The sequence below is a fragment of the Portunus trituberculatus genome, chromosome 28, assembly GCF_017591435.1.
Source record: "Portunus trituberculatus isolate SZX2019 chromosome 28, ASM1759143v1, whole genome shotgun sequence".
Classification (NCBI taxonomy): domain Eukaryota; kingdom Metazoa; phylum Arthropoda; class Malacostraca; order Decapoda; family Portunidae; genus Portunus; species Portunus trituberculatus.
The window spans coordinates 9,607,016-9,634,963 of record NC_059282.1 but is presented as its reverse complement, the minus strand read 5'-3'; the positions used below and the strand labels follow the sequence as shown (position 1 = coordinate 9,634,963).

The 27,948-nt window shown below is 42.1% G+C and overlaps 1 protein-coding gene across 2 annotated transcripts; it reads left to right on the top strand.

Annotated features, from left to right (window-relative positions):
• Window positions 1–504: 504 nt before the first annotated feature.
• On the top strand, window positions 505–27,460 carry LOC123510269 (serine/threonine-protein kinase mTOR-like). Of its 2 annotated transcripts, none has more exons than XM_045265253.1 (37): window positions 505–672; window positions 1,755–1,919; window positions 2,335–2,443; window positions 2,620–2,701; window positions 3,031–3,181; window positions 3,341–3,534; window positions 4,234–4,438; window positions 5,046–5,164; window positions 5,655–5,745; window positions 6,094–6,194; window positions 8,845–9,013; window positions 9,548–9,736; window positions 10,233–10,401; window positions 10,541–10,747; window positions 11,568–11,773; window positions 12,493–12,699; window positions 13,221–13,441; window positions 13,784–13,929; window positions 14,551–14,687; window positions 15,097–15,294; window positions 15,834–16,004; window positions 16,571–16,762; window positions 17,056–17,232; window positions 17,395–17,505; window positions 17,642–17,772; window positions 18,213–18,417; window positions 18,698–18,869; window positions 19,549–19,729; window positions 20,311–20,530; window positions 20,885–21,070; window positions 21,582–21,856; window positions 22,220–22,342; window positions 22,816–23,053; window positions 23,567–23,755; window positions 24,305–24,526; window positions 24,709–24,891; window positions 25,270–27,460. In XM_045265253.1, exons 2-37 carry the CDS (start codon window positions 1,806–1,808, stop codon window positions 26,701–26,703), a joined length of 7,425 nt encoding a protein of 2,474 aa, XP_045121188.1. In that variant the 5' UTR covers window positions 505–672; window positions 1,755–1,805; the 3' UTR covers window positions 26,704–27,460. The 2 variants fall into 2 exon arrangements, with proteins under 2 accessions (XP_045121188.1, XP_045121187.1); XM_045265252.1 differs by having other exon boundaries at window positions 4,234–4,474.
• Window positions 27,461–27,948: the final 488 nt, after the last annotated feature.

Sequence of the window (27,948 nt, the reverse complement as noted above, 5' to 3'; positions counted from 1 at the left end):
CCAGTGCTGAAGTAAAGATCGATAAACAGCTGTGTAAAGTTTGCCCTACTCATCAGTTATAAATATTGTTAGTAGTGCGTATGAGATGTGGAAATAAGTTAACCTAGAGGAGCTTTAAATGACGAGTCAGGAGGGAGATAGGAGCGATATAAATATGGAGAGAGAGAGAGAGAGAGAGAGAGAGAGCATTCAATCACGTGTTATATGCGCCACGTACTACTACTACTACTACTACTACTACTACTACTACTACTACTACTACTACTTTTTCCTTCCAAATTAAACAAATATCCCTTGGCAATACGCGCATATAAATCCCACTAAAAGTACCCAAACCCACAATAATTCCCCCTAGCGCGACCTACTACTATAATCTAGACCATCTCCTTGCCTCTACCTTTCACATATATTAAAACTAGATACAATATTTCTCGAATTAAAGCAAAAATAGGCCGAGAGAGTTGTAAAGATCAAAAACAAGACAAGAACTGCGCCACCCAACAACAAACTGCGAGACTGAAAGAGAACGAGAGAGAGAGAGAGAGAGAGAGAGAGAGGACGTAATTGCCTTTGATCTGACCGAGCAGCATCCTGACCTGACCTGGTAGAACCTTGGGACTACGAGATAATGCGGGAGAAGGTCATAGAAAAGCACAGGTGGGGTTAGAAAAGGTAGGTAACGACCAGGTGCTTACTGAGAACGTGACACGTGAGTTGCAGGAAAGGGTTTAAGGAGGCGTGCATTAATCTGAGGTGTTTTGTAGGTTTGAGGTTGTGTAGGCTTGTAACGTGTTGTTTGAAAGCCATTTTTTTGTTGATTTGCCTTTTTTTACTTTTTATCTTGTCGTCTTGTTTTTAGTAGTAGAGGTTTAATTTAGTTTAGTTTTCCTGTTTTTTCTTTTTTCTTTTTTGGATTTAGAATGCTGTGGTGGTGTAACGTTTTTTTTTTTTTTCAATGAGGTATTGTTTTCAAGTTGTGTTGTGTGTTGGTTATAAAATATGTGGGGTTATAAAGTATTGTAGGAATATTATATAATTATTTTTCTTTTCTACTGTAATTTCTGAGATATTTTGGTTATAGCATGTTTTAAGTACAAGACATTTCAGGTGAACAATTGAACAGTGCCTTGACATTATGAATGATTTACTTTGCTGTGAGATATTTCATTAGTTTTGAGTTTAAACTGAGAGATTCTAAAGTTCTTCTTCTTGGGGGTTTGTTGGGGCTGTGCAAGCTGTGTGTCACAGCCTCTAGTGCCCCAAAGGTGCAGTATGCGGTGGTGATTGTTCAGGCTATATGCAGTGGAGCTAGTTTGTTTTCTGTAGGAAGGCCCTGGTGAGGTTGGATTCTAAATCACCAAAGTTATTCATCACTCGCGGCTGATAGCAGGAGAAACCAGTTGTCTGATTCCTTGTAATCATTTTAAGGAAAAGCACCTTTAATTCCATAATTTTTAAGCTTAATCTAACATATACACAATCTGTCTGTTTACTAGGCCAGCAATTTCATATTGGATGGAGCCAACACACACACACACACACACACACACACACACACACACACACACACACACACACACACACACACACACACACACCCACACTCACACTTACACTCAACTTTGTCAACCTTTATATAGATTACTAATGAAACAATAAAACACCAAACAATAAATTCATATGTGTGAGTTTAGTTTGTGCAGGGAAGTAAGTACGTACAATGTCAAGTAATATATTTGTGTGTGTGTGTTTAGGGTATTTTACAGGTTGTGAGTGAGAGAGGCAGGTAGCAGAGGCTGGCCAAAATGAGTAACATCAAGATGAATCAGTTCGTGGTGGGGCTGAAGTCCCGCCAGGAGGAGACGAGGGTAAAGGCGGCGTGTGACCTGCAGCGCTATGTTACCACCGAGCTGAGGGAGGTGAGGCACTCTGGGGTGTTGGGGGACTTGATGCTTTGATAATGATGTTCACTTTGCTTGATTTCTTGTCTTCATGAACTTCACTTCTCCACTACTTATTACTCACTTGCATTTATTAAGAGATTTCTGTAGGAGGAGGAGGAGAAAGAGTTATAAGAAAGAAGGATGAGGAAGTATAGGAGAAGAAAGAGAGAACACATGCTCATTTTCATTGTAACATTAAAGCTACAAATAAATGCATGTATATAATCAAACATCAAGGAACCTCATACCTTTAAACCAACTCCTGCATTTCACCTTCACAAAATCATACTCCGTGAATCAGTAAGAGAGAAACCTGAATTAAGATTCCTGATGTTCTGAGTTGAAACCCAAAGCATTCCAATGCAGCAAATTGAAGTGTCCAATGTTTCAGGTGTCTGTGGATGCCTTGGTGGCCTTCCTGGATGCCTTCAACCAGCACATCTTTGAAATGGTCACCTCTAATGACATCAATGAGAAGAAGGGAGGAATTTATGCCATCAGTAAGTGAAGAGTCTGAGGTTTTGATGAAAGGATGCTGGGGTTGAGGCTGTGATGAAAGTATAAGCTTGTGTTATTGTATTTGTCTATTTGAGATTGGGATGAAGGGATGCTGGGGTTGAGATTGTGACGAAGGGATGCTTAAAGTGCAGTTCACAGAGGCAATGTTTCCCCTTAGTGAGTCTGGTGGATGTGGACATAGGGCAAACTGGACATCGCATCAGTCGCTTTGGGAACTATTTGAAGAACCTCACTAACAGGTTAGAACTATGTGTCTGTTTATGTATGTATATGGTTTTTTTTCGAAGTTGTATAGACTTTGATTTATGTCTGTGTGAATTTACCTTGTTATGTTTATTTATTGATTTGCACATATTATACTGTCAGTCTTTTTGTCTCTCAGTAGCATATAATTTAAATCTTGCATATGTTGTTGTTTCTGTGTATCTCTATAGTTATTTGTTGTGATTTACAGATGAGATTACACCTACAATTTTTTTTTATCTCCGTTGTACAGGAATTGAGTTTGTGCCTATCTCTGTATCTTGTGTATTTATGATACCATGCACACCTGCTTTTCCTCCGGCAGTCCTGACACTGGAGTAGTGGAACTGACAGCCAAGGCTGTGGGTCGCCTGGCTCTCACGTCCGGCACCTTCATGACGGAGTATGTGGATGATTTGGTGAAGCGGTCATTTGAGTGGCTGGAGGACCGCAACGAGGGGCGCAGACTGGCTGCTGTGAGTGCTGGACAGGACATGAGAGTGTACTGCTCAAAATGATGTAGTTTTTCTGGAATTTAGCGAATCATGGCTGGCCACAAGTATTCATTAACATACAATAATGATAACAAACTTTTTATTTCTCATCTCATCTGCTCCTGTCCTTGGCACCCACAGGCACTGCTTCTACGTGAACTGGCCCTGTCTGTGCCCACCTACTTCTTCCAGCAAGTTCAGCAATTCTTGGATGTGATCTTCCATGCCGTGCGGGACCCCAAGCCGGCCATCAGGGAACATGCCGTGGCTGCCCTGCGTGTCGCCCTGGCCATCACCACACAGCGCGAGACTAAGGAGATGCAGCAGACCATGTGGTGAGGCTGTGTGATGTGTGGTGAGGTGTGGTGATGTGTTGCTTTTGTGATGTGTGGGCTGCAGTGAAGCTGTGGTGACGTGGTGAGGTGTGGTGAGGCTGTGGTAATGTGTGGTGTATGGTGGAGGCATTGAAGCTTACTAAATATAGATAATGGAAAACTTAAAGGAAATTTAATAGAAAAGAGACCTATAGTGGATGCAAATGTAAAGATACTCTAGGCCTATATGGCAGGTTTGGAAATTCCCTATCTGGCAATGTTATCATTTTAACCTCAACCATACCCACAGTATCTCCCTTGTAGATTATTGAATTATTTGAAGTACCCATAAAACACTCATGCATGATAATACAAAGCCATATATTGTAAATGTATAAAATTTTAGAACAGCAGTGATGCCCTACCTATAATATTCTCATATATAGCTCCCACTATACTAGGAGAAGGGAGGTAAGGTGGATACAGCTTAGACAATCAACTAGAGAGAGGTTTCAAGGCTTTGTTTTTTATTTATTTATTTATTATTTTTTTATTATTATTCATTTATTTATTTATTTTATTTATTTATTTTTTTTTTGACCTGCAAGGAGACTGGCAACTAAGTAGACCTTTTTCTTTTCTTTTTTTCATTTTGTGTTATCCTTGGACAGTTTCCCACTTTTACATAAGCAAAAAAACTACAACACACAACCACAACAGGTACAAGCAGTGTCTGACAGAGGTATGGGCAGGATTTGAAGACCAGAGCCATGGCAGCAAGGAGCGCAGCCTCACACGGGAGGACCGAGTGCATGGCTCCCTTTTGGTGCTGAACGAACTCCTCCGCTGCAGCAACAATGAATGGGAGCGCCTCACCCAGCAGTTGCAGCACCTCACCCACTACCAGGCTCCCCCGCCCAAGAAGGTAGGAGGTGCTGCTTTCAAGAGAAAAACTAGAAAGGTAGGGAAGTTAAATTCTGAATAAATTAGGAGGTGCTGGTATTATTAAGAGAGCTTGGAGGGCTGAGAAATTAAAATATGGGTGATTTATAGGGTGTTGGTTGTATTTAGAGAACTTGGAGGGTAAGGAAGTTAGAATATGAATGAATTAGTAGGTGCTGGTTGTATTAAGAGAATTTATAGGGTAGAGAAGTTAGAATATAGGTGATTTAGAAGGTGCTGGTTTTATTAAGAGAACTTGGAGAGTAGGGAAGTTTTTAAGATATGAATGAATTGGAAGGTGCTGGTGCTATTAACCCCTTCAGTACCATGACGTGTTTTCATATTTATTCTGCTCATTATCTGGGGATTTTATACAGCTTCAGAAACATATGTGGGGATTAAAATAGTGAAGACTCTGGCCAGTATTCTTCTGACCTCCATAAACCCTTCCTTGTGTAAATTAAATAATCTAATCGTACCCAAAACTCATGATGAAAAAAAGAAATATTGAAGGAGTTAGGTGAACTGGGAGGGCTGTATTAATAGAAGCAGTCGTGTTGATGCTAATGTTTTGCTCCAAATTGTTCCAGGAAGGAGTGTCTGGAGTGGTGAAACGTCTCCGAGGGCAAGGCTCTCTCACTGTATCCCCTCATCTCACCTCCCATGATCTCCTCTCCAGCCTGCCCTCCCACGCCAACACAAGCATAGGGTAAGACAACACCTGTGACTTAGTTGTAATGGTTTTACTTCCACAATTTTTTTTTATTTATTTTTTTATGTAAGAGAGGAAGCAGGCTGAGGGCAACAAAAGATGTATATATAAAAAGAAAAATGTCCACTTGAATGTCAGTTATAGACCCCGCATGTCTTGTCTTGTTGCTGTATCAATCCAGTCTTGACTCTTCAGATTTTAAGTAACAGTTGTGTTAAATATTCTGAAACACTTTATCCCTTCACTTCTTTCAAATGGCTGTAGTCAAAGTGGCACAAGTTTTTAAGTGCATTTTTATGACTGTAGTGACCGAATAACAAGTTTTCTACATTACTAACAGGAGAAACACCCTTGAGAACACAACTAACCATCTCAATAGCCTTAGAAAACAGTCATGGGAAGAGAACAAAGCATTTCAGATACAGTTTAAGAATTCATAGACTACCAAGCATCAATTCTTCTTTACTAACCCCTTGTCCTTCAACAGGGGTACAGAGACCACTATTCTGGACCAGCCTTGTGAGAGTCGAACCTGCCGAGAGCTTATCCTGGAGCAGTATGATGTTATTAGCACACAGGTGAGGACTGGTTGAGGTAGAGAGTGAGCTCTTGAAGTGAAGGGTGGAAAAGTAAGTAAGAGGAGGAGAAGGAGGAGAAGGGGATAGGATGAGAAGAGGGAATAAGAGTAAGGAAGGATGGGGTATTGTAGGAGAGAAGGAATAGAAGTAAAAAGAGGAGTACAAAAATGAGGAAGGAAAAAAGATATGAGAATAAAAGACAGAGAAACAATAGAAATAGAAGAGAAAAGAGAGGAAACAATATAGGTGGAAGAAGAGGAGAATTGAAAGGACTCAAATGAAGGAAGTGAAAAAAAAAAAAAGGATGAATATAAAGATTACCTTATTTTCTTTTCCTTTCCCCTTCAGGTGTTGAATCAGAGGAACAGCCGCAACACTCTCATACAAACAGCACTGCTCAAGATCTTGCCAAGACTCGCAGCCCTCAATAAGGAAAACTTCTCTCAGACGTAAGTATTGTTTGTTAGCGATGTGTGTGTGGTGCGTGTGTGTTTTGTTTGGTTGTGAATGTCTTTATAGATTTTTCATTGGTCATCCTGCCATTTTTATGTTATTTATACCTGGGTGATTGGTTTAGTGTTTTATTTATTTATTTATTTATTCATTTATTATTATTATTTTTTTTTTTTTCATAATTGTGGTTTATTCTCATATTAGCAGTGAGTTTAATGCATTCATTCCTCTGTTAACTGTCCTGTTTGCAGTGAAATCAACAGTCAAGCCATCTTCATGACTAACTTTTGAAATACTCCTTTGAAATTAACGTCTCAGTTTTTTGGAGGTCTGCATGACTCAGTGATATCAGTCTTTTTAACGGTAATACATCTAGAGTCTCTTCCCTCAGTGACTTGTGTTAACTGTCTACTAATTAATTCTATGGTACTATGATTAATATGTCCACCGACTTAATGTGCAGTTTGTCTTGTCCCAGTACTTTTATGCTTAACTGTCTACTAATTACTTCTATGGTACTATGATTAATATATCCACCGACTTAATGTGCAGTTTGTCTTGTCCCAGTACTTTTATGCTCAGTACTTTTGTCCACCAGTGACTTGAATGACTGTTTAAAGATACGTGTGCATAACTATTCATCTGATTACTGATTCCATGTGCAGTCTGCTTTGCCTCATAGCAGCTCCTGTACAATTCTGCCATTGTGCAAGTCTCAGCCTGATATCTCCATCACCCATACCCATGAAACATACTTCTCAGCCAGTGTAACTTCCCTCATCATTGCTGTGTATCATGCATCATTGATTCATATTCCCAAATGCTTCGCCTCATCACCAAGACAATGTTTACAGGCCACAGAGATGGTGATTCAGGTATTCTTGGGTGTTTTATTCACTGAATATAGAATCTTCATTAAACTATCACTAGAATCTTGAAAATTACCTTGAAAACCCCAATAATTTCCAGTACACCCTGTTCTTCCAAGGTTCCAAGGCCACAGAGAAGGTTTATTTAGTATTCTTGCATGTTTTCCTTGACAATACAGAATCTTCATTAAACTATTTCTTGAATCTTGAAAATGCCCTTGAAAATCCCAATAACTTCCAGTACTGCCTGTTGAGCATTGTCAGGATGAGACACTGAAGTGCTTGAGAATACCATTGTTACGTTTATCCCTTGTGTTTGTATATCATCATGCCCATTGGCTCATTGACACTGCGTTCAGGTGTTATGAGGCCTGTGTTGTGTGTGAGTGTGTGTACCTCTCTTTGCAAGCTCCCCTTGTCCTGGAAACCTGTGTATGTTGACGGTCAATTGGCGCAGGTAAACAGCTCCCCGTCCTCCCGTGTTCTCTTGGCCATGGCTTCTCCTCTTGTCTGGCTGCCTTGCCTCTCACTGCCTCGTATTCTTAAACGCTTTGTTCGTTCATCAAGACCACTGCCAAAGCCCACAGGGATGACTTGTCTGGTTCTCCTGGGTGTTTGCTTTCCATTGGTAATGCAGAATTTTTGTTAAACTGTTACTGGAATGAAATTTCTCTTAAAAACCCTATCAATGTACACCAAAACTTGTTGAAATTAGCCTTGATTAGTCACCACAATGTTCCTATGGGTGTATTTTTCGCTCATGATGCAGAATTCTTGTTAAACTGCCACTGGTCTGAAAACATCCTTGGTAACCTCAGTAACTTCCACCAGAATGTATTAAAATTAGTAAAGTCTAGACAGTAAAATATTTCAGAATACAGATTTAAGTGTTTTGAGATTATCTTCACATTTTTATTGCATTTTTTCCCTTTTAAGATATTTTGTCTTAGTCCTCAAAGCATTAACCAATAACCAGTGATCTGCTGTGTTTCCTATCTGCGTGTGACTGTGTATGTGTTACTGCATGTTTCATAAACTACTCAAAATGACCAATAATGTTATATACTTAATGTTTATGCTGTTGTCACTTCCACACACTTCCGTGGCAGTAGAGAAAGAGAGTGTGCACTTAGTAACTAACCTGTCAGTTAGTCAGTCAGTCAGTTATTGGCTTGATTTGGCTCATGACACAGTTACTTCAGTCTTGCCTTCCTTCCTTCTCATTCTTATTGTTGTCATGGCTAATACAGTTCCCCCCTAAGCTTTTGAGGGTGAGTGAGAAAGAATGTGACTTTTTTACACTAGACATTACAGTGTATTTTCTCTTGTGTGGCTTGAAATCATGAGGTTAACATTTTTTATTTGTAACCTCACGTTTTTTGGTTGGTTACTGTGTTGTGTTTTGAGAGACTTATGCTACTCATGTGTGACAACTGAATTTTTAATCTTATATGCTTATTTTTCAGTAGTGAATCAGTTTCTTTTATGAAGCCTGAGGAGTGCTATTTACTAGGCAGTGTTGTGTATATTTATTTTTTAGTTTTACTTAGTTTTGGAAAGTCTAGAACTAAGGAAGGTGCCGGATGAAAGCATTAATATTTGAAACTAAACAAATGACGCAAAACATAAATATACAAGAAGCTTATGAAGATCCAAGAAGCCTAGTTAGTCCTTTAGTGTATCAACGTTAAGTCTATCTAGTCCTTTATTGTATCAGGTGTAAATTGATTCAGTGTGTAGTATTCATCGACTCTCTGCTGTTCCTTCCATCCTGCAGCTATCTGTCGGCCACCATGGGGTACCTCCTGGGCTGCCTCAGGGGAAGGGAGAGGGAGAGGCCCGCTGCTTTTATCTCCTTGGGTCTCCTGGCTGTTGCTGTCGGGCCGGCCATCAAGAAATACCTGCCCAAGATCATGGATGTCATCAAGGCTTCTTTACCCACCAAGGTGTGTGTGTGGCCCTTGCTGTTTGTTATGGTGTTTGGATTCTGATGTATTATAAGCTATTTTAGTTATTGTTATTATGTTCTGCTTTTAATGACCTCGTTCAGTTTATTCTTATGCTTCTTATTTTTCAGAGATTAAAAACAATAAAAGAAACAAAAAAAAATGTGGTCTAGTGTCTCATTCTGCCTTAACCCCTTCAGTACCAGGATGCATTTCCATATTCATTTTGGTTATTGTTTAGTGATTTTATACAGCTTCAGAAACTTTTGTGAGGATTAGAATAGTGAAGACTCTGGGTACTACTATAAGTAAAATTGCCTGCGCCCTTATTGTGTGGAGGCTGAACAGCGCTTCCAATACATTCTTCAAGTGTGCCTATAGGCGCTATAGGCCTTAACGTAAAAAAAATAAAAAAAAATAAAAAAAACCATCTTCATTATACCCAAAAATCATGGTAAAAATGCCTCTTAGTACTGAATGGGTTAACCACAACATTCATTACCTCCAACCATCATTTTGTCCCTCCACTGACAGGATACACCAAGCAAGAAGCGGTCGGTGGAGCCAGCAGTGTACGTGTGTGTGAGTCTGGTGGCCCGGGGTGTGGAGGGAGCCTTGCGAGCTGATGTGAAGGAACTGCTGGAACCCATGATGGCAAGCGGCCTCTCCCCGCCCCTCACTGTGGCCCTGCAGGAGCTGGCCAACGAGATACCACCACTCAAGGTAAGTCTGGTGGTTGTGGTAGAGATTTATCTGTGTGTATACCAAGCTGACTGTCTCATGGGGTGGCTCAGATGAAGCATAGCACGCACACACACACACACACACACACACACACACACACACACACACACACACACACACACACACACACACACACACACACACACACACACACACACACACACACACACATATCACCATATCACCATATCAAGAAACCAGTCACACGCTATTCCTTGACACAGAGAGACATTGCAGAGGGAAGAAACAAACACTATTCCCATCACCATAACAATGAACCAAAGTCACTCGCTATTCCTTGACACAGAGGGACAATGCAAAGAGAAAAAACAAACACTATCTTTCCATCACTGTGACAACAAATCAATCTCTCTCTCTAATCCTTAACACGAAGGGACATTGAGGAGGGAAGGCACAAATACTTTAATCCCATCATCATATCATCAAACCAGTCACCTGCTATTCCTTGACACAGAGGGACATTGCGGAGGGTTTGCTGAGGATGCTGTCACAAATCCTCATGCAGAGAACAGTGCCTAGTCGGTCTGGTGCGCCGCCTCCCCCGCCCTCCCCTGACCACCATGACACTGCCAGCATTGTATTGGCTCTCAGGACGCTGGGATCCTTTGACTTCGAGGGCACGGGTGAGTCAGAGGAACTAGATGAAAGTATAAAGAGCTAGAGAAAGATATCCAGTAAGTTATCATACGAATCAGTGGTGTGTGGTGTTTAAAATGACATCTTTCAATATTCCATCTTATTCTCTCATTCATCATCACACAGGCCAGTCGTTGATGCAGTTCGTGAGACATGTGGCGGATCACTACCTCACCAGTGAACACAAGGAGGTGCGTCTGGAGGGAGTGAGAACCTGCTGTCACCTCCTCCGCCCCACCTTTGCCACTCTGGGTCGCCGCGCTTCCCAGTCACAGAAACACACTATCTTTAATATTGTCAGCAAGATCCTATGGGTGTCTGTCACTGATATGGGTGAGTCTATAGCTGTGTTGGTTATCTATGCAGGGTTTAGAATGGATAAGGTTTAGATGTTATGGTATGTGGGTTAAATTATTCTCTTGGTTAATTACTAGAGCTGTTTTTCTTTTTAATTTTAGTGCTTATTTTTTTTTGTCTTTCTGTCTATGTATCCAGAGAAAAGCTGTGTTGGTTATCTATGGAGGATTTCAAATGGATAAGGTTTAGATGTTCTGGTATGTGGATTAAATTTTTCTCTTGGTTAATTACTAGAGCTGTTTTTCTTTTAATTTTAGTACTTATTCTTTTGTCTTTCTGTCTCTGTTTATCTAGAGAAAGTTACTGGAATGGCCTTGGTTTGACAGTTTTGCTATTAAATTACCCAAAATTTTGTCACTAAGAAAGACACACTAATTTCAGTCCAAGATTCTCAATAAACCACCAAGATTCCACCACCAAACAAAAACATACATCTTAAAAACACAAAGCTAATTAAAATCATTCCTTTGATCTGTCACTACCAACAAACCACCAAAAACTTTACTACCAACACTATAATTTTAACCAGTCCTTGGTTTTATTGACCAAAATATGCATGTTTATAGTAAAGTGAAAACTACAAAATTCCCATTGGTCCTAATAACAAACAACTGACCACCACCAACACAACCACTCCCCACCACCAACAACGCAACCACTCCCCACCACCACCAACGCAACCACTCCCCACCACCACCAACGCAACCACTCCCCACCACCACCAACGCAACCACTCCCCACCACCACCAACGCACGAACCACTCCCCACCACCACTAATACAACCACTCCCACCAGATCCTGATGTGAGGTTATGTGTCCTGGCGTCGCTGGATGAGAGTTTCGACGCACATTTAGCACAGCCAGAGAACATCAATGCACTCATCTATGCTCAGAGTGACGAGGTGTTTGAGATCCGGGAACACGCTATATCCATTCTGGGCCGCCTGTCTGCCATCAACCCAGCCTACGTCCACCCACAGCTACGCAAGGCTCTGCTGAAGGTGCGGCAGGCTCTCTTATACTGAAGATAGAATATGACGAGTTTATTGTTGTTTTTAAGGGCTGTGAAGATCTTGTGATTCTTATTAGCTCTGGAGTAAATGACTAGGGTTCTTAATGAATAGCATAGGCTGTAATTTTATCATGTTTTCTGTTATGCTGGAGGTAGACTATGACAATTTTTTTTTTTTTCCTTCCTAAGGGCTTTGAAGATCTTGTGATTCTTATGATCCATGGAGTAAATAGCTAGAATTCTTAATAAATAGCATAGGCTGTAATTAAATCATGTTTTCTGTTATCCTGGAGATAGGAGGTAGCTATAATTAGAAAGAAATAGCATAGGTTGTAAGTATATCATGTTTGTATCTCCAATGCATAAGATAGAAAATGACTAAAGTTTTAAGTCCTTCAATACTGAGACACATTTTTACCTTGAGTTTTGGGTATGATGAGACAATTTTATTTGCATTTGGAAATGTCTATAGAGGTCAGATTAATGGCCAGAGACTTCACTACTTTAATCTCCACATAAGTTTCTGAAGCTGTATAAAATCACCAAATAGTAACCAGAATGAATGAGAAAATGTGTCATGTTACTGAATAGGTAATAGACAGCATAGGGTGTATCTTGTTTCTACCCTGAATACATGAAATAAAAAATGGCTACAGTTCTTAATAGATAACAAAGGCCTTAGATATATCATATTTTTACCTCCCTTAGATCCTGGATGAGCTGGACTACAGTGGCATTGGGCGCAACAGAGAGCTAAGTGCCCACATGCTGGATCACTTGATTGGCAATGCACCGCGCTTCATGAGGCAGTTTGTGGAGCCCATCATGTCTGTACTGGTGCCAAAACTAAGAGACCAGGACCCCAACCCGGCCGTTACTGTCTGTGTTCTTACGGCTATTGGGGACTTGGCTCAGGTATTGGTTGTCTTACTGTTACTCCTGGTGCTTTCTATCTTTGGTTCTCTTTCTGTTACTCTTGGTGCTTTATGTCTGGTTCTCTCTTACTCCTGTTGCTTTATGTCTGGTTCTCTCTCTGTTACTCCTGGTGCTTTATATCTTTGGTTCTCTCTGTTACTCCTGCTGCTTTCTATCTTTGGTTCTCTCTCTGTTACTTGTGGTTCACTTGCTGTTACTTCTATTTCTCTCTATGCTCTCTGGTTCCTCTCTTTTAAGTTCTGTCAGTGACCTCATATTCTACAATGATTAGTGCTTTCATTATGACATCCTTTATAAACATGATTTTTTTTCAAGTTCTCATGCACATTTCTCCACTTTATAATTCACAATCCATATTAAACTTTCCTTAGAACTACAAAAATCATCCTTAATCCTTAAAAACCCAAGCAATTCCCTCTAGATCAGAATTCAAGGTTAAGACACTGAAACAAACAAAAACCCACCCTTTGATCACTTCAGTCACTTCTATCACATACCAGGTGAGTGGGGGAGAGATGCAGAAGTGGCTGGAGGAACTCATGCCTCTGCTGTTGGACATGCTTGGGGATGGCACATCGGGGTGGAAGCGTCGTGTGGCCCTGTGGACTCTGGGGCAGCTGGTGGAGAACACAGGCTATGTTATCCACCCTTACACGCAGCACCCAACACTACTAGATGTCCTGCTTTCCTTCCTCAAGACAGAACAACAGCCGGCAGTCAGGTGAGGACTGGGGATGAATGAGAGTGAGTGATAGGGACATTTTGGTGATCCAATAAATGAGTGTAGGTGTGTTTGTGTGTGTTAAGTTGGGTAGTTGTATATAGGATAACTTTTGAGTGTTTGAGTGACTGTGTTTATGTTGGTATGTTTAGATGTATATGGGGTGGCTTATTGAGGGTGAGGATGTGTTTTTATCTCTGTATTTACTTCCTACTTAGTTCTAATGGTTTATACCTACATTATACACCCACATGCTGTCTTGTTGATATATGTATCCAAAAACAACTAGTAACCTCCAGTGTGAGTGTATATAAACAAAACCTAATGAATCTCTGTGTATAGGCGAGGTACCATTCGAGTCCTGGGTCTGCTGGGGGCACTGGATCCCTACAAACACAAGATGAACGTGGGAGCCATCAAGATACAGGAGGACACTGGGGTGGCTGTCATCTCCATCACTGAGACAAAGACTGACGACCTCTCCCCAGGTACCGTTCTTTGTTTAAATCTCTTTCTGGCCTTGGAACCTTCATCTTTGTATTTTTTTGTACAGTTAAAAGGATGTGTTAGTTGGGAGAATTCATTTGTTTGGTTCCCTAGAGAGATTAGGATTCTTTTTTTGGTGTTAAGTAAAGATTTGATATGATGGAACCTTTTTGCAGTTAACCCCTTGAGTACCATGATGCATTTCATATTCATTCTGCGTATTATTTGGTGATTTCATACAGCTTCAGAAAGTCATGCTAGGGATTAAAATGGTAAAGGGTGTGACCATTAATCTCCTGTCCCAGTACTGATGGGGTAAAAAGGATCAGTTGGGTGGGAGAATGCTTTGCTTGGATGCTTACAAAGATTAGGATTCTTTTTCAGTGTTAAGTAAATATTTGATAACTCTTGGAAGCTTCATTTTTTTTTTTTTTTTTTTTTTTATTGCACACTTAAAAGGATTGATTAGTTGAAGGAATGTGTTTGTTTGGTTTTTTATAGAGGTTAGAATTCTTCTCAGTGTTAAGTAAAGATTCAGTACTCTTGGAACCTTCATTTATGTATTTTTGCACAGTTAAAAGGAACAATTAGTTGGGTGAATGCATTTATTTGTTTCCTTACAGAGATGGGCACAAGTGAGATGCTGGTGAACCTCAGCTACTCATCCCTGGAGGAATTCTACCCAGCGTGTGCCATTGCCATGCTGCTGAAAGTCATCAAGGACCCCACCCTCTCCCAGAACCACAATGAGGTCGTCAGGGTAGGTCACGCTGGCTCCTCACTTTGTTACAAGTAATGGTTTGGTCTTGTGATCTCATTGCGTAAAGATCTTTTTTGTTTTTGTATACTTTTTCACTTTTCATCTCTTTAATTAATTTTCTTGGTGTGTTTTTATAATTTGTCATCATTTTATTACTCTTTCAGTTTTCATACCTGTGTAACCTTCTGCTACTCCTACAGGCCATTACTTTTCTTTTATTTAATTCCCTTCTACTCCTACAGTGTATAACCTTCTGCTACTCCTACAGGTCATTACTTCTCTTTTATTTAATTTCCTTCTGCTCCTACGTCGTATAACCTCCTTCTGCTCCTCCTCCTACAGCCATCATGTCTCTCTTATTTAACCTTCTGCTCCTACAGTATACAACCTCCTTCTACTACTCCTACAGGCCATCACCTTCATCTTCAAGTCCCTGGGGGTGAAGGGAGTGCCATATCTCGCCCAGGTGGTGCCCTCGCTACTCACTGTCATCCGAACGTCTGATGCCAACTTCAGGGACTTCCTCTTCCAGCAGCTGGCCACACTCATCGGCATTGTGAAGCAACACATTCGCAATTACCTGGACGGCATCATTAAGGTCCTCAAGGTAAGACTGTGGTACACTCTGGAACTCCCTGAATGCTTCTGTATTTCACACTTCCTATGACTTGACTTCATTTAGGAGGGAGGTTTCAAGACATTTATCTCTATCTTTTGGATCTACAAGGGGACTGGCAACTAAGTGGGCCTTTTTTCATATTTTGTTCCTCTTGGCCTGACTGGGAAGGGACAGGTGTTGGAGAGGTTACTGGTGATATAGGATTGTTATTATCTGGTAAGTGAGATTTGGAATGTGTAAGTGTGGGAGAGAGATTACTAGTGGTATTAATGGTTAGTACAAGGAAACTACAACTAACCAAACCTAACCTAACCTGACCTAACCTAAGTAAACTATATTAAACCAAATAAAACCTAACCTAAGTAAAGCAAATTAAACTGAACTAAACAAAAAACGTTACCTAACTGAAGCAAACTAAACCAAACCAAATAGATCCTAACCCAAGTAAAGTTAACTAAACCAAAATGCCAAAAACCTAAGCTAACTTAATCCAACCTAACCTAACCTTAAATCTCTTTGTCCTGCAGGAGTTCTGGGTGACGGGGGGCAAGAGGGAAACAACCATCACCATCATCACTGTGGTGGAGAGCATAGCGGTGGCGGTAGGCTCGGAGTTTAAGGTGTACCTCAAGGAACTGGTGCCAATGATACTCAAGTCAATGATTCACGACTCAAAGGAGAAGCAAGTCACTCTCAAGGTAAGACTGGATGCTAGGACTGTCAGTGTTTGTTGTTATATTCTAGTTATTTTGTTTATTTTTTTGCTTTGTTTAGTTCATTTGGTTTCACTATTGATTTTCACATTTGTTTTTCCTTTTTTTTTCTATTTGTTATTTAGTTTTTCATGTTGTTCCTGGATCAGGTTAGGTAGAAAAATGTCTGGTGCTGATGTTTTTTTTTTCCCTGGATTTTAGGACATGGAATTAGTGTGAAAAATTCCTCAGTATTGAGACACTTTTTTACCATGAGTTTTGGGTACAATTAGACAATTTTAGTTTCATTGTGAAGAGTATATGGAGATCAGAAGATTACTTGACAGATTTTTTACTATTTTAATCACCACATAAGTTTGTGAAGCTGCATAAAATCACCAAGTAGTAAGCAGAATGAATATGAAAACATCTCTTGGTACTGAAGGGGTTAATCTATTATTGCATATATTCTAACTCACTGGCCTGTCCACATACCAGACCAGCAACCACACACAGATAGCCGAGGTGAGGAACAAATCCATCCACACTAAATCCAACCCTTCTGTCCGCAGCTGCTCCTCGCCTTCCAGAGCTTCGGTGCAACCTTAGAGGAGTTCCTGCACATGATCCTGCCTTATGTGGTGAAGCTCTTTGATGCCCCCGACGTGCCTCTACCTGTCCGCCGCACTGCCTTGGAGACGGTGGACAACTTCGCTGATTATCTCGACCTTACTGACTACACCTCCAAGATCATTCACCCGCTGGTAGGCTGACTGGATGACTGGATAACTGAACGATGGGCTAACTGGATGATTGGAGGAATGCTGTGTTTATGTGATTAACTGATGGCTTATTTTTTATGTGCTGTTTATAATGTAAGTCTTTGATGTGTTTTCTCGGTAGTGACTGAATGCAGGAAGTTTTTGTTATTCCATCCCTTCAGCTGCATGTGTTCTGAGGATTAAATGTTGCAAGCTGACACATTTCTCAAACTCCTCTGTGTGTTTTACAATTCATTAACTGTCTAAATATGGCAAGCTTTCCTTATTATTTTCAGATGCGCACGCTGGACACATCCCCAGAGCTGCGACAACAAGGCATGGATGTGCTGTGTGCATTGGCCACTCAGCTGGGGCGATCATATGAGTGTTTCATCCCCATCGTGCACCGCATCACCACCAGACACAAGCTCACACATCCGAGATATGATATTCTGGTCGCCAAGGTTGTCAAGGTAAGGAGCAGCAATATTCATCACCATATCATATGTCTGTTCTTCTTTATTCCATGTTCTTTTGCATCCTTTGGTGTTTTTGGATTATGACAACTATTACTATGTCTATATTGGCACATCTTGAAGGTTTGATGTTCTTACTGACCTTCCTTCCTCCGCTAGGGCTTGACAGTGTCTGAGTCGGAGATGACAGTCATTACAGCTCACCAGCGTGGGAAGAGACCCCACTCACGCGATCACCAGCTGGAGGCAGAGTCCATCACCATCAAGAAGGTCAGGCTTGGTTAGGGCAGAATAAGTAAGGGAGATTGGAATGTGTAGAAAGTAAGCTAACCATTTTTCCATTGTTTTATTTTTTAGAAGAGATGTAAAGTTGTGTTTGTCTCAGCAACTTTCCATCCCCTCACAGGGCACAGTTGGAGTGGAGTCAATTCAGAGAGCATGGCATTTTGTGCGTTTGGTGAGCAAGGACGACTGGCTGGAGTGGCTGCGTAGGTTCAGCATTGAGCTCATGAAGGCGTCACCGTCCCCAGCTCTCAGGTTATTGCGTGCCCTTGTTATTGTGCTGTCTTCTCAAAATGTATCCTATTATGCTTTAAATTTACACTGGAACTCACTTTCATACAGTGAATATTAACTAAAAAGTATTTATTGTATTTATTTTTTTATTTCCTAGCTGTGATGGGACCAATTCTTGCTAGGTAGGACTCAGTATGCAGTCATCTTAAAGTATATCTTCTTACCATCCTTAGATATTACACTGGTATTCACACTAACTTCCACACACAAAATATCAACATATAAGAGGCAATTACTGTAGTTCAAATAAACTTACTATATATCTAAGCTGTGTGATGACTGACTTGCTGTATGGGGCATTTTCATGGCCTTTCCAAACGTTGTCTTTCCAAACGTTGTATCACTACTGAATGGCAATAAGGTCACGTTTCCACTAGTAACACCCCTCATACTCCCTCTAGATCCTGTTATGCTGTGGCCACCAAGTATGTGCAGCTTTCAAGGGACCTGTTCAATGCTGCCTTTGTGTCCTGCTGGAGTGAACTGAATGAGAGCCTGCAGGATGACCTTCTTCAGTCCCTCCGCCAGGCCCTCACTTCCCAGGACATCCCAGAGATCACACAGACACTCCTCAACCTGGCAGAGTTCATGGAGCACTGTGACAAGGTGGGTGTAGATCAGTCTTTTTTATTGTGTTGGAATAGTAGTAGTGGTAGTAATAGTAGTAGTTGCAGTGGTAATAGGTGGCTTCCAGTCTTCATATCTGATTTAGAATCCCTTAATATATTAGTTGTAGGTCAGTTATAAGTGTAATGGTAGTGGTAGAAGTAGTTGCACTGGAAGTAGTAGTTCACTTAGATCAAAAACTACTAAAACACCTTTGAAATCATGGAACACTTTATGAAGTCTTGTTCTTTATCTCCTTCCAACACTTGTCACCTCCCAGGGCCCTCTGCCGCTGGAGCTGCAGCTGCTCGGGGAAAAGGCCATGGAGTGCCGAGCGTATGCCAAGGCTCTGCACTACAAGGAGGAGGAGTTCCACAAGGGGCCCACATCAGAAGTCCTGGAACACCTCATCTCCATCAACAACAAGCTGGGGCAGAAGGAGGCTGCTGCTGGTAGGTAGTGGTGGTTGTGGTGGAGTGAACTGTGGTTGGGAAATAGCAATGTGTACAGGTAATTTATGTGAGGAAAGGGGAAGAAAATCATATAATTTCTTTTGTATTTTGAAAATTTAACCTGTGGCAGATAGGTGAGTAGTGACTTGCACAGCTGGTGAGTTAGTTTTGAGAGTTTTAGTTTATCTTGAACATTTATCATGTTTGCCAGAGTACACTTAGAGGAATGGAAATAAATGTCAGAGATTGCTAGAGATGTCAAGGTTTGGTGTAATGAGGGAAATACACCATATTAGCCACAAAAGAAACTCAGACTTGGTAAACTATGGAACTCCCTGCCTGCTTCTGTATTTCCAACTTCTTATCACTTAACTTCAACTTCATTTAAGAGGGAGGTTATAAAAATTTATTCCTTTTCTCTCTCTCTCTCTCTCTCTCTCTCTCTCTCTCTCTCTCTCTCTCTCTCTCTCTCTCTCTCTCTCTCTCTCTCTCTCTCTCTCTCTCTCTCTCTCTCGGATCTGCAAGGAGATTGGCAACTAAGTGGTGATTTTTTTCCCATTTTATATTGCCCTTGGCCGGTATTCCTATCTTACATTAAAAAATAAATAAAATAAATAAATAAACAAATAAATAGATAAATACCAAGTCAGAAAGTAACAAATGCACCGTTTGTCACTAGGTTTGCTGGAGTATGCACGCAAGAACAACCGCACAGACATGAAGGTGCAGGAGCGTTGGCATGAGAAGCTGCACGACTGGGACCAGGCACTGCAGGCGTACTCCACCAAGCTGGAGACACAGCCAGACGACCTCGCCCTGGTGCTGGGTCAGATGAGGTGTCTGGAGGCCGTGGGAGAATGGTGAGTTGTGCATTGATCTTGGCTGGGCTGGTTCAGTCTTTGTTTTGTATTGTGGGACTGTTTGATTTTATCTTTTTATTTATTTATGTATTTATTATTTATTTTTAGAAATTTTTTATTTATACCATGTGGCCTTTTATGCGGGAATTTATGGGCCAAAGGAGATGCTTTTTAGGTACCTCCTATCTAAAAGCCCACCTGCTAGGGAACTATTACCCCAAGTAAGGAAGCCCTACCTACATTCAGACTGTAGCCAGGATTCGAACCTGTGTGCCTGAAGATCCCTCAGACCCCAAAGTTTGTGTGGTTCCACTGTACCATTACTGTTGTTCCAAGTAAGAATATTGCTCCTCAGATAACATTCATACTACAATTAACATTATTTTATTGTTTTAGGACTCACCTGTAAAAGTTGTGAGTCATAATAGCATAGTTTAAGGTACTACTCCCGCTTACAACATAATTCCATCCAAAATATTGCTTTTAAGAATTTGTACACAAGACACTCCTACACTAAAGAAAGACAAACACCTTATCATTGCTACATAAGACAGCCATGCACTTTTCCACCTTACCTACAGGGGGGAGCTATACAGTGTTGCGTGTGACCGGTGGATGGGCACGATGGCGGAGGACTTGCGGGCTCAGATGGCTCGTGTGGCCGCAGCGTCAGCCTGGGCCATGGGAGAGTGGAGCATGATGGAGGAGTACAGCCGCTGCATCCCCAGAGACACCAATGAAGGGTCCTTCTATCGCGCTGTGCTGGCTGTGCATAAGGACCAGCATCATGTGGCCCAGCAGGTGTGTGTGTGTGTGTGTGTGTGAGAGAGAGAGAGAGAGAGAGACAGAGAGGTTAAAGAGGTTTGTTTACTTTTATAGACTCCAGATGAATTATAAAAGTATCAGATGACAGTTAACTATTGTTTTTGAAAGGTTTGATATGTTTGTTTATTGTACAGATTCCACAACAGGATGACAGCTAACAGTTATTTATGAAGGCTTTGTTTACTTATACAGACTGATAAACATATAAGAGTATCACATAACAGTTAACAATTAGATGCTAAAGATTTAAAAAGTTCATATACTCACAGACTCCAGAACACAAGCCTTAATACAAAAAGAGAGAGAGCAACTAAGTTATTTTCCCCACAGTACATTGACACAGCGAGAGACCTGCTAGACACTGAACTGACGGCAATGGTTGGGGAGAGCTACCAGCGTGCCTACAACTCCATGGTGGCGGTGCAGATGCTGGCCGAGCTGGAGGAGGTGATTCAGTACAAGCTGGTGCCCGAGAGGAGACTACCCATTACTCACATCTGGTGGGAGAGACTACAGGTGGGTCAGGAAGAAGAGAAGGAGTGTAGGGAATAGAAGAGTGACTACTGAAAATTTTTATGCCTAATACTCACATTTGTTAATACAGACTACAGAAGGGTTATAGGAATGAGAAGAGGGACTGAGTGTAGGAAATTAAAAGGGTATCGATGAGGAACCTGAAGATTTTGATGTCAGAAACTCATATCTGTTAGGAGAGACTGCAGTGGGTTGTATAATAAGAGAAACTGTGTAGGAAATTGAATGGAAAATAATGAATGTGCAAATTTGTGTAGGAAATTGAAAGGGTATCAATGAGGAACCTGAAGATTTATTTTGATGTCAGGAACTCATATCTGTTAGAAGAGACTGCAGTGGGTTGTATAATAAGAAAAACTGTTTTGGAGATTGAAAAGAAACTGAGGAACATGCAAATTTTGATGCCACAAGGTATGAAATTGACTTGAGACTGAGCAGCATGGAGATTATGATGCCAAAAACTAAGCACAGGACTCGCTTTGTCTCTGCTCAGGGATGCCAGCGTGTAGTGGAAGACTGGCAGAAGATCCTACAGGTCCGCTCACTGGTGCTGTCACCTCAGGAAGACATGCGACCTTGGCTTAAGTTTGCCTCGCTGTGTCGCAAATCTGGCCGCCTTGCCCTGTCCCACAAGACCCTGGTGAGGCTGCTTGGGTGCGATCCTTCCCTCAGCCCCTCCCAGCCACTGCCAGTCAACCACCCACATGTCACCTACCAGTACTGCAAGCATATCTACACTTATCCACACCGCCGCCAGGAAGCGTACTGGTGAGACATGACTTGAAATATAGACTTAGTTTTTGTTTTGTTGTGATTTGATTGAATGTTGTTTTCTCTTAAAAGTCTGGATGTAATCAGTGTTTCCCATAGATTTTTGTTGTTTTCTTTATTTTGTGGTTATTATTATTTTATTTACTTTGGTAGTGTTAGTGCATTCTCCCTTTTTCCTGTAATTCTTGGCGTCTTTCTCACACTAAGAAAAGCAGGATGAAAAGTGATAGTCATTTTCACAGTCATTTACTCTTAACTTTCCTTCTAACCACTAGCCTTCACACTGTCCTTCCACACAGCAACAGAGGGAAACAGAAAACAATGAACTCCAGTATCTCACTCAGGGTTTCTTTCACACAGGCGTCTTCAGAAGTTCCTACAGTTCTTGGCGCCAGCAGTGGTGGTGGTGGGTGAGGGCAACCAGAATGGGGACAACAAACTGCGAAAGCTGGTATCTCGTGTGTACCTCAAGCTGGGAGAGTGGTGAGTGACAGGCAGCATGTTTTGTTGGACTGTCTGTAGCTGAACTTTGCCTCATTTCACTGCATAAATTTTGTCATGTACTTAACCCTTTCACTTCGACACGAGCAATAAGCAGCACCATAAGCAATGCATGGAGTCTTTATAAGCATGTAGAAGAAAGTTAGCGGAGAAAAGAATACATTGTGAAAATTCTTCCTAGTTCAAAGATTAGATGTGGCTGTAGAACAAGTAAAAATATTTCAAAATGATTGGCAGTTGACGGAACGTATACCATTTGCCGGTCAAAGGGTTAATCTGGATAGTTTTTTGTCCAATTTCACTAAGTCATAGATGAAGTTTGCTTTACATATCACCACATCCTTCCTTCACTTCACATTGCAGTAAGACTATAGGTAACCTTTGCCACATTTCAAAATCAATAAGTGAACTGACACATCACCTTATCCTTCCCTCCCTCGCCTTGTCACTGGCAGGTATGAGCAGCTACATGGACTGAATGAGGAGAACATCACCAACATACTCACCTACTACACGCATGCCAAGGACACAGACGAGAGCTGCTACAAAGCCTGGCATGCCTATGCTTACATGAACTTTGAGGCAATACTCTTCTACAAGGGCAAGATGGATGTGAAGGCAGAGGCTCCCACCACACCAGGAGAGGAGCCTTCTTCAGGGGCACCCACTGTTGTCACCCCCAGCAAGAAGAAGGTGAAAGAGACAGAGATTAATTAAGCTTTATTTTAACTCCTTCAGTACAATGATGCATTTTTATATTTGTTTTGGTTACTATTTGGTGATTTTATACAGCTTCAGGTGCATATATGGGGATTAGAATAGTGAAGACTGTGGCTATTAATCATCTGATCTCTGTAGACCCTTCCTAATGACAATGAAATTGTCCAATTGTACTCAAAACTCAAGGTAAGAAATGTATTCTAGTATTGAAGGTGTTAATTGTAAAAAGTAGTATTTGCATTTATATTTGGGTTTAGAATAGGATGATAGTGCAAGAGTAGTGTGTGAAAACTTTATTTTTTTTTATCTTTGAATTATCTAGATTAAATTCTATTTGTATTCCTTACTTGGATATCAGTGAAGTGCTGTTTCCATTTCTATAACCCGAGTAAGAAACCAGAACGAGTAGAGGTAACCTGTACACATCCCACATCTGACTCCTATCAATTATATAGCAACTAAACTTCATCCATCTTCCTCATCCAGAGATCAGCCGGGGACTTCACCGTGGCAGCAGTGAAGGGCTTCATCCGTTCCATCTCCCTGAGTGACGGTAACAGCCTGCAGGACACTCTTCGCCTCCTCACCGTCTGGTTCGAGCATGGCCACCAGTCAGGAGTGTATGAGGCACTGGTGGACGGACTCAAGACTATTCAGATTGACACTTGGCTTCAGGTCAGGATGTGTTTAATCTGGAAGGTTGTAGATGAAGGATTGTTGCATTTGGGTCACTGTTACAAATTTTCTTCAGGTTATGTGTTGAAAGTACAGAAGGTTGTTACATTTTTGGTCACTTACAATTTTTCTTTAGGTGATGATCTGTTGAGTCTGGAATATTGTAGATGAAATGTTATGTTTACGTCACTCTTACTAGTTTCTTTCAGGTGGTGATGTATTGGAAGTCCAGAAAGTTGTAGATGAATTATTGTTACATTTTGGTTCACTGTTCAAAGTTTGGTGTGTCAGGTCACCAGTTATTTCAGTAGCTAATCTGTACATGCAAAACTAAGAATTGAAGCCTTCAGTTATAAGTTAGATAGATCAAGAGAGATCACAAGTCATTCCAGCAAGTAGTTTAGGCAAAGAGAACAAAGAAATCAAGTCTAGTCACAAGTGAAATAGGTCAGGGAGGTTACAGGTCAATTTAGCAGCTAATCTATATGAACAAATCGAAGAAATCAAACCTCCACTTCACTAACACACCTGATCTCACTCCTTTTGCAGGTCATTCCTCAGCTCATTGCCCGTATTGACACCCCGCGCTCCCTGGTGTCCAAACTAATCCACCAACTGCTCATGGACATTGGAAAGCACCACCCACAGGCCCTCATCTACCCTCTCACTGTGGCCGCCAAGTCCTCGGTGGCCGCTCGCTCCCAAGCAGCTGAGAAGATTCTGAAGAACATGAGAGAACACTCCTTTAACCTCGTCCAGCAGGCTATGATGGTGTGTGGCTCGGCTTGTGTCGTATGAGGTTGTTATGATGATTGGTGCTTTCAAACTATGTGTGAAATATTACATTGTGAAGTGTCAAAGAAAATATTTACAATGTTTTATTTTATTTTATTTTATTTATTTATTTATTTATTTTATTTATTTTTTTTTTTTTCCCCTCACTCGCCACCCAGGTTTCTGAGGAGCTGATCCGAGTGGCTATCCTGTGGCACGAGACCTGGCATGAGGGGTTGGAGGAGGCCAGTCGTCTCTACTTTGGGGAGCGCAATGAGTCTGGCATGTTCCGAACACTGGAGCCACTGCACGCTATGATGGCACGTGGCCCTCAGACACTCAAAGAAATGTCCTTCAACCAGGTGAGTGTCTGGGTTAAATTTTCTGTCTTTCCTACAATCAGCTCAGTGTCTGGTATGAATTCTCTGTTTGTCCTTTTAGTAGTTGAGTGTCTGGATCAAGTTTCTGTCTGTCCTTTTAGCAGTTGAGTTTCTTGGTCAAATCTTTGTGTGTCCTTTTAGCAGATGAGTGTCTGGGTGGCATTTTCCACTTGTCCTTCAACCAGCTCAGTGTATATCTTGGGTTGTCAGTCTAAAGTGGATAGGTGGTTGAGGTGAGCAGGTCAAGTGTAGTGTTTGTCTATTTTCTTCAGTGGCAGATCTCTCCTCATGCTATCACAAACCATTCAATAACACTTAAGGCACCACTCACACGCGTCTCTCTCCTCTCCTTCCCCACAGGCATATGGGCGGGACTTGAACGAGGCGCTGGAATGGTGTCGCCGCTACCAACGCTCAGGCAACGTGCGGGAGCTGAACCAGGCATGGGATCTTTACTACCATGTGTTCCGCCGCATCTCCAGAACACTACCGCAGCTCACCTCCCTCGAATTGCAGAGTGTGTCGCCGCGTCTACTCAAGTGTCGGGACCTGGACATCGCCGTACCGGGTTCATACTCTCCCGGTAGCCCTGTGATTTGTATTAGCCAGGTGCAGTCCTCCCTCCAGGTCCTGACATCCAAGCAGAGACCACGGAAACTGTGCATTCGTGGCAGTAATGGGAGGGACTTTGTGTTTCTGCTGAAGGGTCACGAGGACTTGCGGCAGGACGAGAGGGTGATGCAGCTGTTTGGCCTGGTGAACACTCTTCTCATCAGCAACCCTGACACCTTCAGGCGGAACCTCACCATCCAGAGGTTTGCAGTCATCCCTCTGTCCACCAACTCTGGGCTGATTGGGTGGGTGCCTCACTGTGACACACTCCACGCCCTCATCAGAGACTGGCGTGAGAAAAAGAAAATCCTCCTGAACATTGAGCACAGGATCATGTTGAGGATGGCGCAGGACCTGGACCACCTCACACTCATGCAGAAGGTGGAGGTGTTTGAGCATGCCCTGGAGCACACGCAAGGGGATGACCTGGCGCGGCTGTTGTGGTTTAAGAGTCCTTCCTCAGAGGTGTGGTTTGACCGGCGCACTAACTACTCCCGTTCCCTCGCTGTGATGTCCATGGTGGGGTATGTGCTGGGGCTTGGTGACCGCCACCCCTCCAACCTCATGCTGGATCAGTTGTCTGGGAAGATCATCCACATTGACTTTGGCGACTGCTTTGAAGTGGCCATGATGCGAGAGAAGTTCCCGGAGAAGATTCCATTCCGGCTGACACGCATGTTGATCCACGCCATGGAGGTGACCGGCATTGATGGCACCTACCGCATGACGTGTGAGAGTGTCATGGCACTCATCAGGCGGAACAAGGACTCCCTCATGGCCATGCTGGAGGCCTTTGTGCATGACCCCCTGCTCAATTGGCGCCTCATGGACAACACACAACCAAAAGGAAAGCGTTCAGTTGTGGGTGAGGGCGAAGCAGGGCCATCTGCACCAGCCTCCACCTCCGCCATCGCTCCAGACCCTGCTATGGACGCTGCCCCTGCTGTGACCCCAGCCTCTGTGGGACCGCAAAGTCAGACGCGAGAGGACGGTGCAGTGTCAGAGGCGCTAAACAAGAAGGCAGTTGACATTGTGCACCGTGTGAGGGACAAACTAACAGGACGAGACTTCTGCACTGAGGAACCTCTTGATGTGCACCGCCAAGTCGAACTCCTCATAGCACAGGCCACCTCACACGAAAACCTCTGTCAGTGTTACATTGGGTGGTGCCCCTTCTGGTAGACACTGACAAACCACACTTCCACACGCCAACACTCTGCAGGGTTAATTGTAAGGGGCAGGACTTGAGTTGCTGCAGTGATGTGTTACCAAGTAAGTATTTGTGTGTCTGTGTCTAGAAGCGACAAGGGTTGTTTTCTGTTGTTCTTGTTGTTTTTCACGCAGCCTGCAGGGAATCCAGTGAATTGTGGATTAAGAAAGTGAGGACTGGGCATTGTTGTGTGTGGTTGCAAAAGGAGGAGAAGGAGGAGGAGGTGAAAGAAGTGAAGGAGCAAAAAATGAAGGAGGAGGAGGAGGAGAAAGAAATGGAGTATGAGAAGGAGGAGAATGAAGAGAAGTGAAGGAAAAGAAGGAGGAAGGAGAAAAGGACAATAGCAAGATTATGCTCAAGTCCCATCCCTACCCTTCCCCTTACACACACACACACACACACACACACACACACACACACACACACACACACACACACACACACACACACACACACACACACACACACACACACACACACACACACACCTTATTAATATCACAAAACTGTTCTGAGGAGTTAGAGATGACAAGACAAAACCACCAGCACCACCAGTGACAATATCGGGTTCTCTGTCTCGTGGTAATGTGTGCGAAACGAGGGATGTTTTTTAAAGCTGAATTAAATGAGTAGCGGGATTTTTTTAAGTGATTTGTGGCCAAGTGCAACTAATAGGTTAGGTCTAAGTTTAGTTGACTCTGTAGATTAATGAATAAAAGTAAAATTTGACTGGTTGGAATGTCTGAGTGATAAATACCCTCGTGATTTTTTTTTTTTTTTCATTTTAGCCTCTTCAGTGCCATGACATGTTTCCATATTCAATCTGCTTACTATTTAGCGATTTTATACAGCTTTAGAAACTTACGAGGGGATTAAAATAGTGAAGACTGTGGCCATTAATCTTTTGACCTTAGACCCTTCCTAATGTAAATAAAATCGTCTAATCACACCCAAACTCAGTGAAAAAGGCGTTCCAGTATTGAAGTGGTTAATACAGTATCTTGAAGGATTCAATCCTGCCATGAATGACATGATCCAGACTCTCTCTCTCTCTCTCTCTCTCTCTCTCTCTCTCTCTCTCTCTCTCTCTCATTACTCAAAGCCAAATAACAACCAACTATACATTTACGATAAGTTTACAATCTAGACACCAACGCCTCCGCTCAGAGAGAGAGAGAGAGAGAACCGTATTCAGAAACACCTTTCTCTTTCACTGT